The sequence below is a fragment of the Mustela nivalis genome, assembly GCF_964662115.1.
Source record: "Mustela nivalis genome assembly, chromosome: 2".
NCBI lineage: Eukaryota > Metazoa > Chordata > Mammalia > Carnivora > Mustelidae > Mustela > Mustela nivalis.
The window spans coordinates 178,461,940-178,474,270 of record NC_139021.1 but is presented as its reverse complement, the minus strand read 5'-3'; the positions used below and the strand labels follow the sequence as shown (position 1 = coordinate 178,474,270).

General features: G+C 48.8%; 1 protein-coding gene across 1 annotated transcript in view; it reads right to left on the bottom strand.

The window, feature by feature from the left end:
• LOC309860490 (scavenger receptor cysteine-rich domain-containing protein DMBT1) overlaps positions 1-12,331 on the bottom strand; it is a 117,559-nt gene that overhangs the window by 45,254 nt on the left and 59,974 nt on the right. Inside the window, exons 29-38 of the mRNA XM_082722661.1 lie at positions 11,897-11,935; positions 10,169-10,316; positions 8,920-9,110; positions 7,680-7,709; positions 7,043-7,084; positions 5,833-6,150; positions 4,315-4,344; positions 3,224-3,541; positions 2,630-2,662; positions 650-682 (exon numbers count right to left, since the gene is read on the bottom strand). Coding sequence (XP_082578787.1) covers positions 650-682; positions 2,630-2,662; positions 3,224-3,541; positions 4,315-4,344; positions 5,833-6,150; positions 7,043-7,084; positions 7,680-7,709; positions 8,920-9,110; positions 10,169-10,316; positions 11,897-11,935 — 1,182 coding nt within the window. The remainder of the gene's footprint in view (positions 1-649; positions 683-2,629; positions 2,663-3,223; positions 3,542-4,314; positions 4,345-5,832; positions 6,151-7,042; positions 7,085-7,679; positions 7,710-8,919; positions 9,111-10,168; positions 10,317-11,896; positions 11,936-12,331) is intronic.

The window sequence follows — 12,331 nt, the reverse complement described above, 5'->3', positions numbered from 1 at the left end:
AATTACCAAGTTGCTTCATTTTCTCCTTTCTGTTTTTGCCTGACTAACTTGTTATGCTCCCAGAATTCCAAGATTCTTGGTCTTCTCTGTGACAGATGTTGGCAAGTAGGGGTGCACCAAGTCAGCTTAGAGCTATCCTGTCAGTTGTGTTGTAGTTACAACTGGGCCAGGTCAGACAGACACGAGAACCCTGGGACTGGTTTTCTTGAAACCTCTACTCCTGAGCTGACACCCATTGTGGGTGCCCCCTCCAGGACTGCACTCTTAGAAGGCGGCTGGGTATGACCACCACATTCTCTTCAGGTCCCTTGTCACCCTCCCGCCTACTCTGACCGGGGCAGATCCACATATCCCCTTCCCAGCCTGCCCCTTGGGCTAGCAAGTCAGTATTTACAGGCATTAGTCATGCGAATGCATGCCCCTTGGGGAGGCCAAGGTGGGAACAGGGGGCTGCATTGGCTGGGATGCTGACTCCCTTGGTGTTCTCATGGAAGGGGCCATGACAGGACTGGCCTGGGAGGTAGACAAGCAGCCCCTCACTCGTGCTGTGCCTGCCTCTCTGTGTCACATCCTGGGCACTCTGCCTAGCATCTGCTGTGACGGTTCTCTTGGTGTTGAGTTACCATCACAGTTTAAAACAAGTGACTACCTGTTATATGATCCTGAGAAGCTGTGGAAAGACCTAGAAGGAAAAGAAAAAGGGAGATCATGCTGACATTCAGGGGAAAAGTACTGAGTTTCATCTACAAGTTAGTGAAATGTAAAGGGTTTTCTCTGAAATGTCAAGGTACTTAGTGCCAACCTTGAGAAAGGTCTGAAGGTGCTGAGTGAATATTTCTACTGTCCTTGAGCAGATTAAAGAAGGCCACACATTCTTGGACATGCCTCTGTCACGAAGTTTGATCTAGGTCTCCTTGCTTGAACCTTGGTGGCCTCTGTTTTGGCCAACAGAATATGGTGGACGTGACACTGTGGGACTGGAAGCTTCCACTTCTCGTCTCTGGAAACACTGGCTCACTTGTGCACCTGGAACCCCCTTGTAAGAATGATTAGCCTGCTGGAGAGACTGTGTGAAAAAGTCCAGAGACCATGTGGAGGGGAAGAGGGTCTTGGAGGAGCCCACTCTTCCAACTGTCTCCTCCAAGCATCAAACATGTGCTCAACTCTCCAGACCACCATGTAGGTGAACCCCACTGAGTGACCCTGCTTGGAGCTACATGGAGCAGAAGAATCTCCTATCTGAGCCCTGCCCAAATTCCTGACCCACAACAACAAACACGTCATTAAATGACTTTGTGGTAAACTACTCTGTTTTTAGAGTAGCAACAGAGAACCAGAATGGCTCCTTTCACTCAACATGGTCTTCCTCATCTCCCCATCATCTATGTAGTCTTCAGCATAGCTGAGTTATATAAAATGAGAACTCTAGGTAGGCCTTCATTTGCCTATCCCATGCCCTTGACCTCCATCCATGGCCTTTGAACTTTGGACAGTCTTCCTTCCCACTCATCCCAGGAACACCCAGAACACATCAAGGTCTTCTCTAAGAAAGTGTCCAAGAGAGATGCTTCTGACAATGACTTATGACTTGTGTATGTGGAGGCAGCCACGTTCATTCAAAGAGCAGATGGGGTCTGCAAAGTCCACTTCTGCTACTTTTTTCCCCTTCTCTCTCTCTCTCTTTTCTGAAGATTTATTTATTCATTTACTTGAGAGAGAAACAGAGAGCATGCACAAGTTGGCAGTGAGGTAGAGGGAGAGGAAGGGAGAAGCTCCAGCAGACTCCCTGCTGAGCGCAGAGCCTGACATGGGTCTCGATATCACAACCCTGAGATCATGACCTGAGCTGAAATCAAGAGCTGGATGCTTAATTGACTGAGGCCCCCAGGTGCTCCCAGTTCCACGACTTTTGACCTGAGTTATCTTCGGCAGGATTTTGGATCTCCTTAACCCTCAGTTCTGAGAATTAGATACATGAATTCATACAGAGATCATTCCTGCTCTCACGCAGGTGCTCGGAAACGTCTATTGCAATGAAACAAAATGCCTTTTCCTTTACCTCCAGTATCATTTCAGAATTTACAATGCATGTGTTGCTCTGATTTTTCTAATCTTTGGTTTTTATTACAGATGAATAAAACTCAATCCTTAAGTTTGAAAATCTTTGAAAATAGGCAGAAGTCATAGGATCCCCATGAGCATGTACTTCCTGGACAGACTGATCAGCGTCAATATTCGTTCTGCCACTAACTTGCTGAGTGATCTCAGGAAAGTTACTTACCCTTTCTGAGCCTCAAATTTCTCTTCTGTAAAGCAAAGGATCTTTTTGCAGGATTAGCAATAATCTGAGCAAAAATGTCTCTCCATCTTTGTGCTAATTTTACCTGATCTTTGTGGAGCTGGGGCCAATGAAAGGATATGGTCAATGAGACTGGTGGCCAAGGGTTCAAATCCACTGGCTAGCCCTGGGTACACTGCTAACTGTCTTTGCCTCAGTTTACCTATCTGGAAGAGTAATTGCCTCCACGCGTTATTGTGGGATTAAATGAGTTGTATATGGGAGGGGTTCAAAATAGTGAGTTTGATACTATTGGAAAGTTGTCCAGACTAGAAAAAAATATGGACATACCTGGAGGTGTGGGAGGAGGCAGTTCTTCTGCGTCTGAATGCATAAAGAAAGGCAACAGGTCACTCTCTTTAGTGAATCGAAAGCATGGAGGGGGCAGGGTAACGAGGGTGCAAGTGGGGAGTGAGGGCCGAGGACCCCGGCCTTTCAGGGCACAGGACTCAGCCGTCCTCTGGCAAGGTCCCTGGCCTTGGGAGGGGTGGGGCACAGCACCTCGGTCATCTCTGCCCCACGGCAAGCAGTGCAGGATCACCCATGGCCCGTCTTCTGCTGAGTCACCTGGACTACTTGTGAAAATGTAGATTCCGACATCCCGGCCCAAATTAGTCAAGATTTCTGGGGCCAGAGTCCAGGACTCTGCACTGCAATGCCTCAGGCGGTGCTGGGGTATGTGAACATTTGAGACCTCCCACGTGCAGCCTGGCGCTGCCCAAGGGTGTGCGTGAGCCCAGGGCCTGGCACAGAGCAGACACTCAAGGATGGTCTCATGAAACCATGAGTGAGTGGGCGGATGGGTAGATTCCATCTGGGATGCATGGTTTCAAAATGTCTTCAACAACAACGTTAGACGTAATTGCCTGAGAGAAGAGGGGCTACCTGAGCAGATGACGCCGGCGTCCTCGTGGTGGCCACAGTTGTGCTCCGACCAGCCCGAGTGGGCACACTGGCCCAGGTAGCGCTCTACCCCGGAACACTGCAGGTTGTCCAGGAAGATGTTTCCAGAGCCCGGGCCGAAGTGGGCCTTCCCCAGGGCAGACACGGCCCGTCCGCACCCCAGCTGTCGGCACACGACCTCGGCTTCGTTCAGGTCCCAGAGGTCATCGCACACGGTGCCCCAGGCCCCCTGGTGGAGGACCTCCACGCGTCCTGAGCAACGTCCCGAGCCGCCCACCAGCCGCAGCTCTGGCCAGTCCCCTGCAGACAGAGGTAGGGGGAGGGCGTGAGTGCCCAGATGACCCACCTGGGTTGCACCGGTGCCAGGCCTCAGAGGCCAGCAGGACTGTGGGTTTGCAGAAGGACATGCCCGGTCATGAATCCTGGGGCCTGGTCCTCCCCTTCCTGAGGCATGTTCCTGAGCTGCAGGTTGTGGGCGGGGGGTGTGGGGGAGGTCTTGAGCCAGTTTAACCTGATTTCAAAGGAATTTATTGTCTTTCCTGTTAGACATTGATGATACTGCTATAAATCAAAGAAATATGGTTCCTGCCCTTGGGGCGCCGAAAGTCCTCCAATCAAATATAGACACCGGGACAAGGTGTGATAAAAATAGGGAAGGGGAGGAACAGGTGCTGCGCCACGAACAGGCTAGAGGTGACACCTGGGAAGAATCCAGACCGTGAGGAGTGGGTGAGGGAGAAAGTGGGGTGAGGAAGGCCTTTGAGCCGGGGGGGGGGGGGGAAGAGCATATGCAGAAAGACACTGACATGCCGTTTCCTCACGCACGGATCTCCAAAAGTACGGACTCACACGTACACATGCACACACGCACACACGCACACACACACACGCACACACAGAACCATCCCCACATGCAAAAATTTCAAGAGAAATAATTCCCTTGACATCTCAGTGGTGTGAAAACCTCGGCAATTCAGACAGAGAGTGAACTTAGAGCTGGAAGAAAACAAACGGCCCCAGGGAAAGTCAGGGAGAGCTGGTGCTCGAGTCCCAGCCGGGTGAGCGGGACCTACCTGGGCTCTCCATGAGCGACTCGTCGGCCTCTGTAGAAAGAATACATACGTTAGTATGTGTCAGAGCTCCTGCTTTCAGCGACTGACTACAAAGGTTTGAACTACATCGTTGCAAGAGTTTATTGCTCTGATCTGGGAAGAATTAGTCCCGTTAAATAACACAGGCCTGGGCGAGCCAGGTGCATCGTGGACATAAAGGAGAGCTTTTCTCTGGCTGTTGGCTGCCTCCTGCGCCGTGAGGAAGCGGCCAGCCACGAAGGGCGCGTGTGGGGCCCGACTTGAACTGCTGACTTTGTGGCGGACGGGCTTCACTCTGGGGAGTCACTGGGGGCAGCTCAGATGTAGACGATCACCCTCCGGAACCGGGAAAGAGGAGTCACAGGGGGCCCGAGAGGCTGCGGCTAGGTCAGACTTGCCGCGTGGAACAGGACGCCCCAAAGCAAACGGACAGATGAAGGGAGCAAAGCGCGTGGGCGGAAGTATCGTCTCAGATCGGAGAGCGGGTGCCGCTTCTCCCCGGGCAGCTCCACACCCCAAACGCCACTTGGAGGGGCAGGTACTAATCTTTTAAATCGCACCAGGCGCTGGTCTGCCGAAAGGCTTCTCGAGGTTGGCAGGGGTTATTAGGAGATGCTCCAGAGGTGACTACCTTGCTCCTTGCTAATTTGTGCATGTGCATGAATTCAAAGTATCGGAAAAAATTGTGACGTCATCGGGTGATTAAAGCGAGCCATTCCAGTCCACCGATTTCCTTGGGGAATTGAGTGAGGAAGACGGCAGGAAAAATGACCGGATATGCAGCCCTTTGGTCAGGTGTCTGGAAGTGCATTAGGGAAGACGGCTCAAAGCCTTTCCACACTCCTGCAAGGGAGCCCTCAGTCCCCATTATTAAAGACGGGGGAATTGACCTCTAAGAGCTTATGTGTTGCCCAAATGCAGTCTGAGTGTTGGCACCGGCTCTGGCGTCCAGACTCAAGTCTGCTCAGCTCAGCTCTGACGTCTTCTCACTGCCTCCGAATGAAAGACCTTTAAATAAATGCCTTAACCATTCCCGTAGTTAAATATGTTCTTCGCACATGTCAGTTTTCAGTCAAGCCCACCTGCCTTTGGTAAATCTTACTACCAAATTAGAAAATCGGGAGGTTTTATTCTGGGAGGCTGGCAGTTAAAATATTGTATATATATTTTTAAAGATTTTATTTATTTATTTGTGAGAAAGAGCATGAGAGGAGAGGGGTCAGTGGGAGAAGCAGACTCCCTGCTGAGCAGGGAGCCCAGATGCAGGACTCCATTTCCGGACTCCAAGATCATGATCTGAGCCCAAGGCAATCACTTAACCAACTGAGCCACCCAGGCACCCAAAATCTTGTATTTTTGACCAGGTTAGAAGAGATAAAACAAAAATCAAATGCCATGTGTTTGAGGGCCCTGTCTTTGTCCCTGGCCATCTCTGAGTTCTAGCAGGGTTAGGACTAGCAGGTGGGACTGGCAATGACCAACTGAGAGGGAAGGGGCTACCTGAGCAGATGACGCCGGCGTCCTCGTGGTGGCCACAGTTGTGTTCCGACCAGCCCGAGTGGGCACACTGGCCTAGGTAGCGCTCTACCCCGGAACATTGCAGGTTGTCCAGGAAAATGTTTCCAGAGCCCGGGCCGAAGTGGGCCTTTCCCAGGGCGGACATGGCCCGTCCACACCCCAGCTGTCGGCACACGACCTCGGCTTCGTTCAGGTCCCAGAGGTCATCACACACGGTGCCCCAGGCCCCCTGGTGGAGGACCTCCACGCGTCCTGAGCAACGTCCCGAGCCGCCCACCAGCCGCAGCTCTGGCCAGTCCCCTGCAGACAGAGACCTGGTGATCATTGTCTTCTAGGGACACTACACGTTGCCCACGAACCGGTTACACTCTCCACCCTGACACTTCTATTAGGGACAGGAACTTGATAAAAGAGCCAGCCAACTGGTCAACCTCTTACTTGGAGGTTAATATGCAATTAGGATAGTCAAAATTACATTTAGCCTAAAACATTCATTAATTGAGTATGTATTGGGCCAGAGGAATGTGCCAATCTATTTCAGCTAAGTACCGAAAAACATTATATATAATATTCACAGTGATTTGTGGCTTTGTGGAGTGCCTTCGTGTGGGTGGGCGTGTATGTGCTCATCTTTACCTTTGTAATAACTCAGAAGGCAGGCGGAAGAGTGCCAGCATGCCAGTTCTATCCATGAGGAGACTTTAAGTCAGAGAAGTGGAGCTATTCACCCCAAATCCCACATCTGGGAGGTAGCAGATCTAAAGTCAGCGCTCCTGGTTCCAAAGTTCACTATTTTCTCTGCTATCCCATCTCACTGCTTCTGGAATAACTTTGACGCTCCACTCACTTTGAAAAAGACCATTAGTTACACAGATACAGGTTAACCAAGAGCAAGACTGGCCAAATAAAAAAAATAGAGAGAGAGCCCCACTAGAAGGCGCCTGGAAGTTGGTCAGGCTTTGGAGACTTTGAAAAACACACACAAAAAAATGAACTTTGCTCATGATTCTAGAGCCAAAGAATCCTAAGAGTTTTGGATGGTCCTAAAAATGTGCACAGAGTCAACTGGTCCATTTTTCAAATAGACGAGGTACGTATAGTTGGTCCTGTTACTGCCCATGAAGCAGGTACAGATGGAGGTTCCAAGAGGAAAGGATAGTTGGTAAGTGAACGCATGCATCCCAGGGCTTACCTGGTCTTGCTGTCACTGTCTTGGGTGTTGCTGTTGGGATTGCTGTGAATACAAGACGACACCCTTCAGATAAAAAGGGTCAAGATGGCAGCATCCCTTAAACACTAAGATTCTGGTTGATTCATTCTCCCTACCATCTTTACAATAAAGGACCTCCCAAATCGCATTCTGTTTATGTTGTTCCTCAGACATGTAGGATCCAACAGAATAGTGCTTTCTGTCCGGTCACTGGAAATATGATGACACTTGAATTGTGCCATTCTGTGCCAGAATGCAAACATGCGTGGTGCCCCTCTAGGGAAAAAGCCATTTCTGCTTCTGCTTTGTTAACTTTCCCTAAGTATGCAGGGCTTGATTAGATGTGTCTCCCGTTTTTGATAAAAGCAAGGAATTAAGAAATCAAATTGGCAATTACCAATTTACAGCCACCCAACGGTTGGTATGTGGAACTTGGTTCTACAGCGAATGGGTGTTAAGCTTGTACAAAGGGTGTACGGACAGAATCTCTCGGCTAGCTGGACCGATGCAGGAAATTAGGAAACATGGGACTATGATGCTACAAGCACCAGGAGGGGGTACAGAGGAAGACACAGAAATGAGGGATGAAGATAAAGAAGCAACAGTAAATGTGACTCACTGATTAGATGTGGGGTCCTTGAATTCGCCTCTGCAACGACAAGGAAGCCTCAATAACTGCTCAATCACAGTGACAATGACTTTCTCCCACCCACTTTGTGACACAGAGCGCCTCCTTCCTGTTTCATAGCACATTTTCCAAGTGTGCTCACTGAGCCGCCCTGTGCTCCCTAACAGGGTGGGAGACTGATCTGAACAGCACCTCAGCCAAGACAGATGATAGAACTGCTCATGGGGTCCATGAGACAGACTCTTTTCTCTCAGTGGTAAACAGTGCAGGATCCACGGTTGGGTGGCCTCAGAACAATTATGGAACCTCTCTAGCCTCAGTTTCCCCGACTGTACAAGGGGAAGGACCATGGGTTCGTGTGAAGATGAAAGGCGGTAACACATGCAGAGTGCTTACAGGGTGGCCTCGCATAAAAGCAGCATTCAGTAAATGTTCGTTGCTATTTTGATCACTGTTGCTGTGATTACCCAACTTCAAGTACCTGTGCTGTATCAGAAACCTTGGCTCAGCTTCTGTCTGCCTTTTCGCCGCATGTCCTGTACATCCCATCTCTGCACTCATGCTCCTCCTTCTCCTGCGTGCCCCCTCCCCATTTCTCAACTCACAGCTTGTCAGGTTTAAAGACAAATCTAAGGCTGTCTCTTCCTATGTTTCCTTCGTGTTTTAGCCCACAGGGCTCTCTCTCTTTTCGAATGTCTTTGGCTGAGATGCATGTGTATGTCAATTTAGTATATTCTAGTCTATCCCATTTGTTTGCCTTCATTTAGTCTATTCTACTTGTCCTCTAATTGCATCACACGGGTTTGTCTTAAACTGCTTCCAGATTGTACGTGAGCCCCTCTTAGTCTGGGACCACAGCTGCTTCTTCTGGAGGTCCTGAAACACCTGCCTCGTACTAGATTCAGTGTAACTCCAGAAGCGGTGTCCCAATGGGCAAACTGTACCGAATATTTACGGGGAAGCAGGCTTGGGGTTGAATCGGCCAAGCACTGAGCACATGATTTACCATCGTTGTGCAAGGGCTTTACCTGTGTCATTCCAGGTAAGCCCCACAACAAGCCTAGGAAGCAGGAAGCTTCTCTAATCCCCATTACACAGGGAATGGTTTGAGGCACAGAGAGGTTGGGTCTCTTATCCAGAGTCACAGAGTAAGTGATGGTGCTGTAACTGGCCCCAAGGCAGGCATTCTAGCTGCCACTCCAAAGCTCCTGCTTTTAACTACTGTCCATACCTTTGGGTGCAGAGTAATAATAAGCAACGAAGTTTTTCCCTATGTTGTTGAAGCTTCGGAAGTACACGAGGGTCATTGAGCTGGAGGAGGACGCGTAGGTGAGGTAGGATCCAGAGCAAGTTTTCCCCAGGGACTTTGTCGAGGATGGAGGGCCGTCCAGGATTTCAAAATATTCATTGGTGCAATCTAGGCTAGGGAAGCAAAGACTGATGGCTGCCTCTTAGCCTCCCCATTAGCAGATCTCAGAGGGATGCTTTGAGGCAGGACCTGGCTTTCATGACAATAAAACTGGGGACAGATTAAAGCCTGTCAGTCATTTCAACATAGTATAAAATCCTTTTATCCCACTTTTTCTTGAGGGGATGGGATCTTAACTGGAAGAGGGAAGAGGAGGCTGGAGTACTAGGTGGGCCCCTGCTGAGGCCTGGGGCTGCAGGTACCTGGAAGCCCAGGGCCAAGGGCAGGACCAGGCAGCAGCCTGCGTGTAGGACAGGGCTTCAGGCTTCAAGCAACCTATTTAGGAACTCCGCAGGCGACCTGCCTAGAGGGAAGTGAGCTGCCAAGTCTGCCCAGCTTGCTCCGTGCAAGCCATCCCATCTGTCTGCTCTTCTTCCTGGTGAAGTTTTGTCCAGATGCCCGTAGGGTTAGAGTCAGAAGACCATCCCCAGGCCTCAGCCTCATGACCCGTCCATTCCAAGTCATTTTTTGATTAAGCAAAATTCAATAGCAATAGATAATTTAGGTTGCTCCTGGGACATTCATTTGTGAATGACATCAACATTGACTATTTACAATATTAAAACCTAAAATTTCTTGATTTATGAGGTCTGGGGGTTCCCTGGAATCTGCATCTTTAACCAGAGACTGAAGCATTCTCTCTCTCTGTCTCTCTGTCTCTCTCTCTCTCTGTCTCTCTCTCTCTCTCTCTCTCTCTCACACACACACACACACAAGTGGATGTGGAAGATGGGAAAACAGAATAAGGTCTGTGGCTTAGCACAGTACTGCACGACTTCCTGGGTTGATATTGTCCTACAGTTATAGATGACGCCACCATTGGGGGGAGCTGGGTGAAGGGTACATTGGACTCTATGTATTATTTTTGTAGCTTCCTGTGTGTCTACAATTACATCAAGATTCAAAATTAAGAAGGGCATGAAGAACTCTTTTGCTTGTGAGAATCAAGCACAGGAAAATGCTCAGACCTTTAAACTACACGGTGTACTTCAGTCATGTACTCGTGACTTACTTAAGATACGGAAATGCCAGCAGAATGTGATCAGAAGCATTGGCCTTTATTTCCCACACACAGGTTATGTTGTCATGCATTTCGTTCTGCGGGGGATTCCTAATCGCTCCAGATGAGTTGGTAATTACTCTGCCACACCTAGATTTTTCTAAAGAAGAAAAATATTTTAGGATTTCAGGGTTTTTTTTTTTTTCATTGTTCAGTTCACTACTTTTGGAATTCACACTTTCTTTTCCATTCACACTTTCTTTCCTTTTCTTTTCCACTACTTTTAGAATTCACACTTTTTTCCCCCCCAAAAGGCCTCTTTGGTCATTAACCTTGTGGGTATGTCTTAGGACATGTCAGAGGCATACACCAGTCTAAAAGCTCTTATAAGCTTAGGAAATTAGGGCAATAAGAGTGTCTGGATCTTGAAACATCTCTCACTTGTTTTTAGAAATCTATCACTGACGTGGCTGTGGCCGCGGCAGAGCAGTTATCCAGTATCAGCCAGAATCTTTCCTTCTGCTTGTTGCTCCCCTCGTGAGTATTGTTCTGTGGGTCGGTTCTCTGGCTTTGACTTTTGTCAGGCCACCAGAAGTAACAAGTAAATGGCTTCATTTCCCCTAGCTGAGTCTACATGCTGTCTTTATGTATATGAAGATGTCAGTGTCCCATCTGCCATCTGTTATAATTTATTAAAATTACACTATTAAAAATCCACTACTAAGTGGAGAGGACTTCCCTGAGTCATCTACCCCACCAACACTGACATCATTCTGTGTCTGTCTGTTCACCACATGTCCGTTTGTTTTCCATCTGCTTGTCTATCCATCTGTCCAATATTCAGTGCAAAATTAAAAGTAACACCTGTAGCAATGGCTTTCTCCATCAGACTATCTGGCTGTGCAAGAATTGGACCTATACTCGATTAGTTCTGGTCATCTACCTATGGCTCTTCCATAGAAGGACCAGCCAGGCTGTCCAGGCATCGGTATTATTTTAGCCCTTTATCTCCAAGTGGTGTCAAGAAAAGTTTAGCAGAGGGGCGCCTGGGTGGCTCAGGCATTAAGCATCTGCCTTTGGCTTGGGCCATGATTCCAGAGTCCGGGGATGGAGGCCCGCATCGGGGTCCCTGCTCAGCGGGAAGCCTGCTTCTCCCTCTCCCACTCCCCCAGCTTGTGTTCCCTTTCTCACTGTGTCTCCGTCTAATAAATAAATAAAAATCTTAAAAAACTAAAAAAGAAAAGTAAAAAAAAAAGAAAAGAAAGAAAATTTTAGTGGAGCTTCTGGAAGCCCCAGATATAGGCAAAAACAGAGGAGGGAAAATGGAAGATGCAAAGAAAGGATGAACAAGGAAGAAAGAGATTGTCAGAGAAGGGACAAGGGTAGAGAAGAAGAACATGGTCGCTATGGCGGCAGCCCTCTGCAGTGGTGCTCTTGGGTAGTGCTCGGGCAACACTGTTGTTAGGAGCCACGTGCCTTGCCCTTCACAGGCACTGTCCATGCTGGAGACCAAGCACACTGGTGTTACTTTATTATTTGGACCACCTTCTGTGACTACATAGCAATGGAACTGGAACCATAAAGCCATCTGCCTTCATTATTGGACTCTTCACTCAGAACGTGGGTTCAAAGGGGTCACCCAGACAGGGAGTGGTAATTTGCTCAGCTTTCTTGGAGAACCACTTCAGGGTTTGAGCTAAAAGATGGTGGTCAGAGCAGCCAAGGACACCAAAGTCTCACCTGTGGTCATTGGTCCTGCTATGACAGCCAGTGGGCGATCTGTCAAACACAGAAAGGACATGTGGCTCATCAGCTGGCACTGAGGTCCTGACACTAGCTGCACATGATCCCCTGAGGAGCTCATAACAAATACAGTGTGGGGCCCCTCCCATAATGGCTGAGTCCTCTCTGGGGGCAAGGCCAGAACATGCAGGGGACATTAATGTGTGGGATGGAAAAAGCACTGATCTGGATCCTTCCCAGACTTTGATATATCATCCTCTTGTTATACACACAAATGAGATATTTTTTAAAATGGGGGTTTAATAACACTGAAGACATGAAATTCTGCCAACTATAGCCAATTCCAGTGACCCAAGGCCTGGAGTTATGAGACTTCGAGGTAAGAATAGGAAGAGGCCCCAATTCACCCTTTCCTTTGACCTGGTGTTGCTC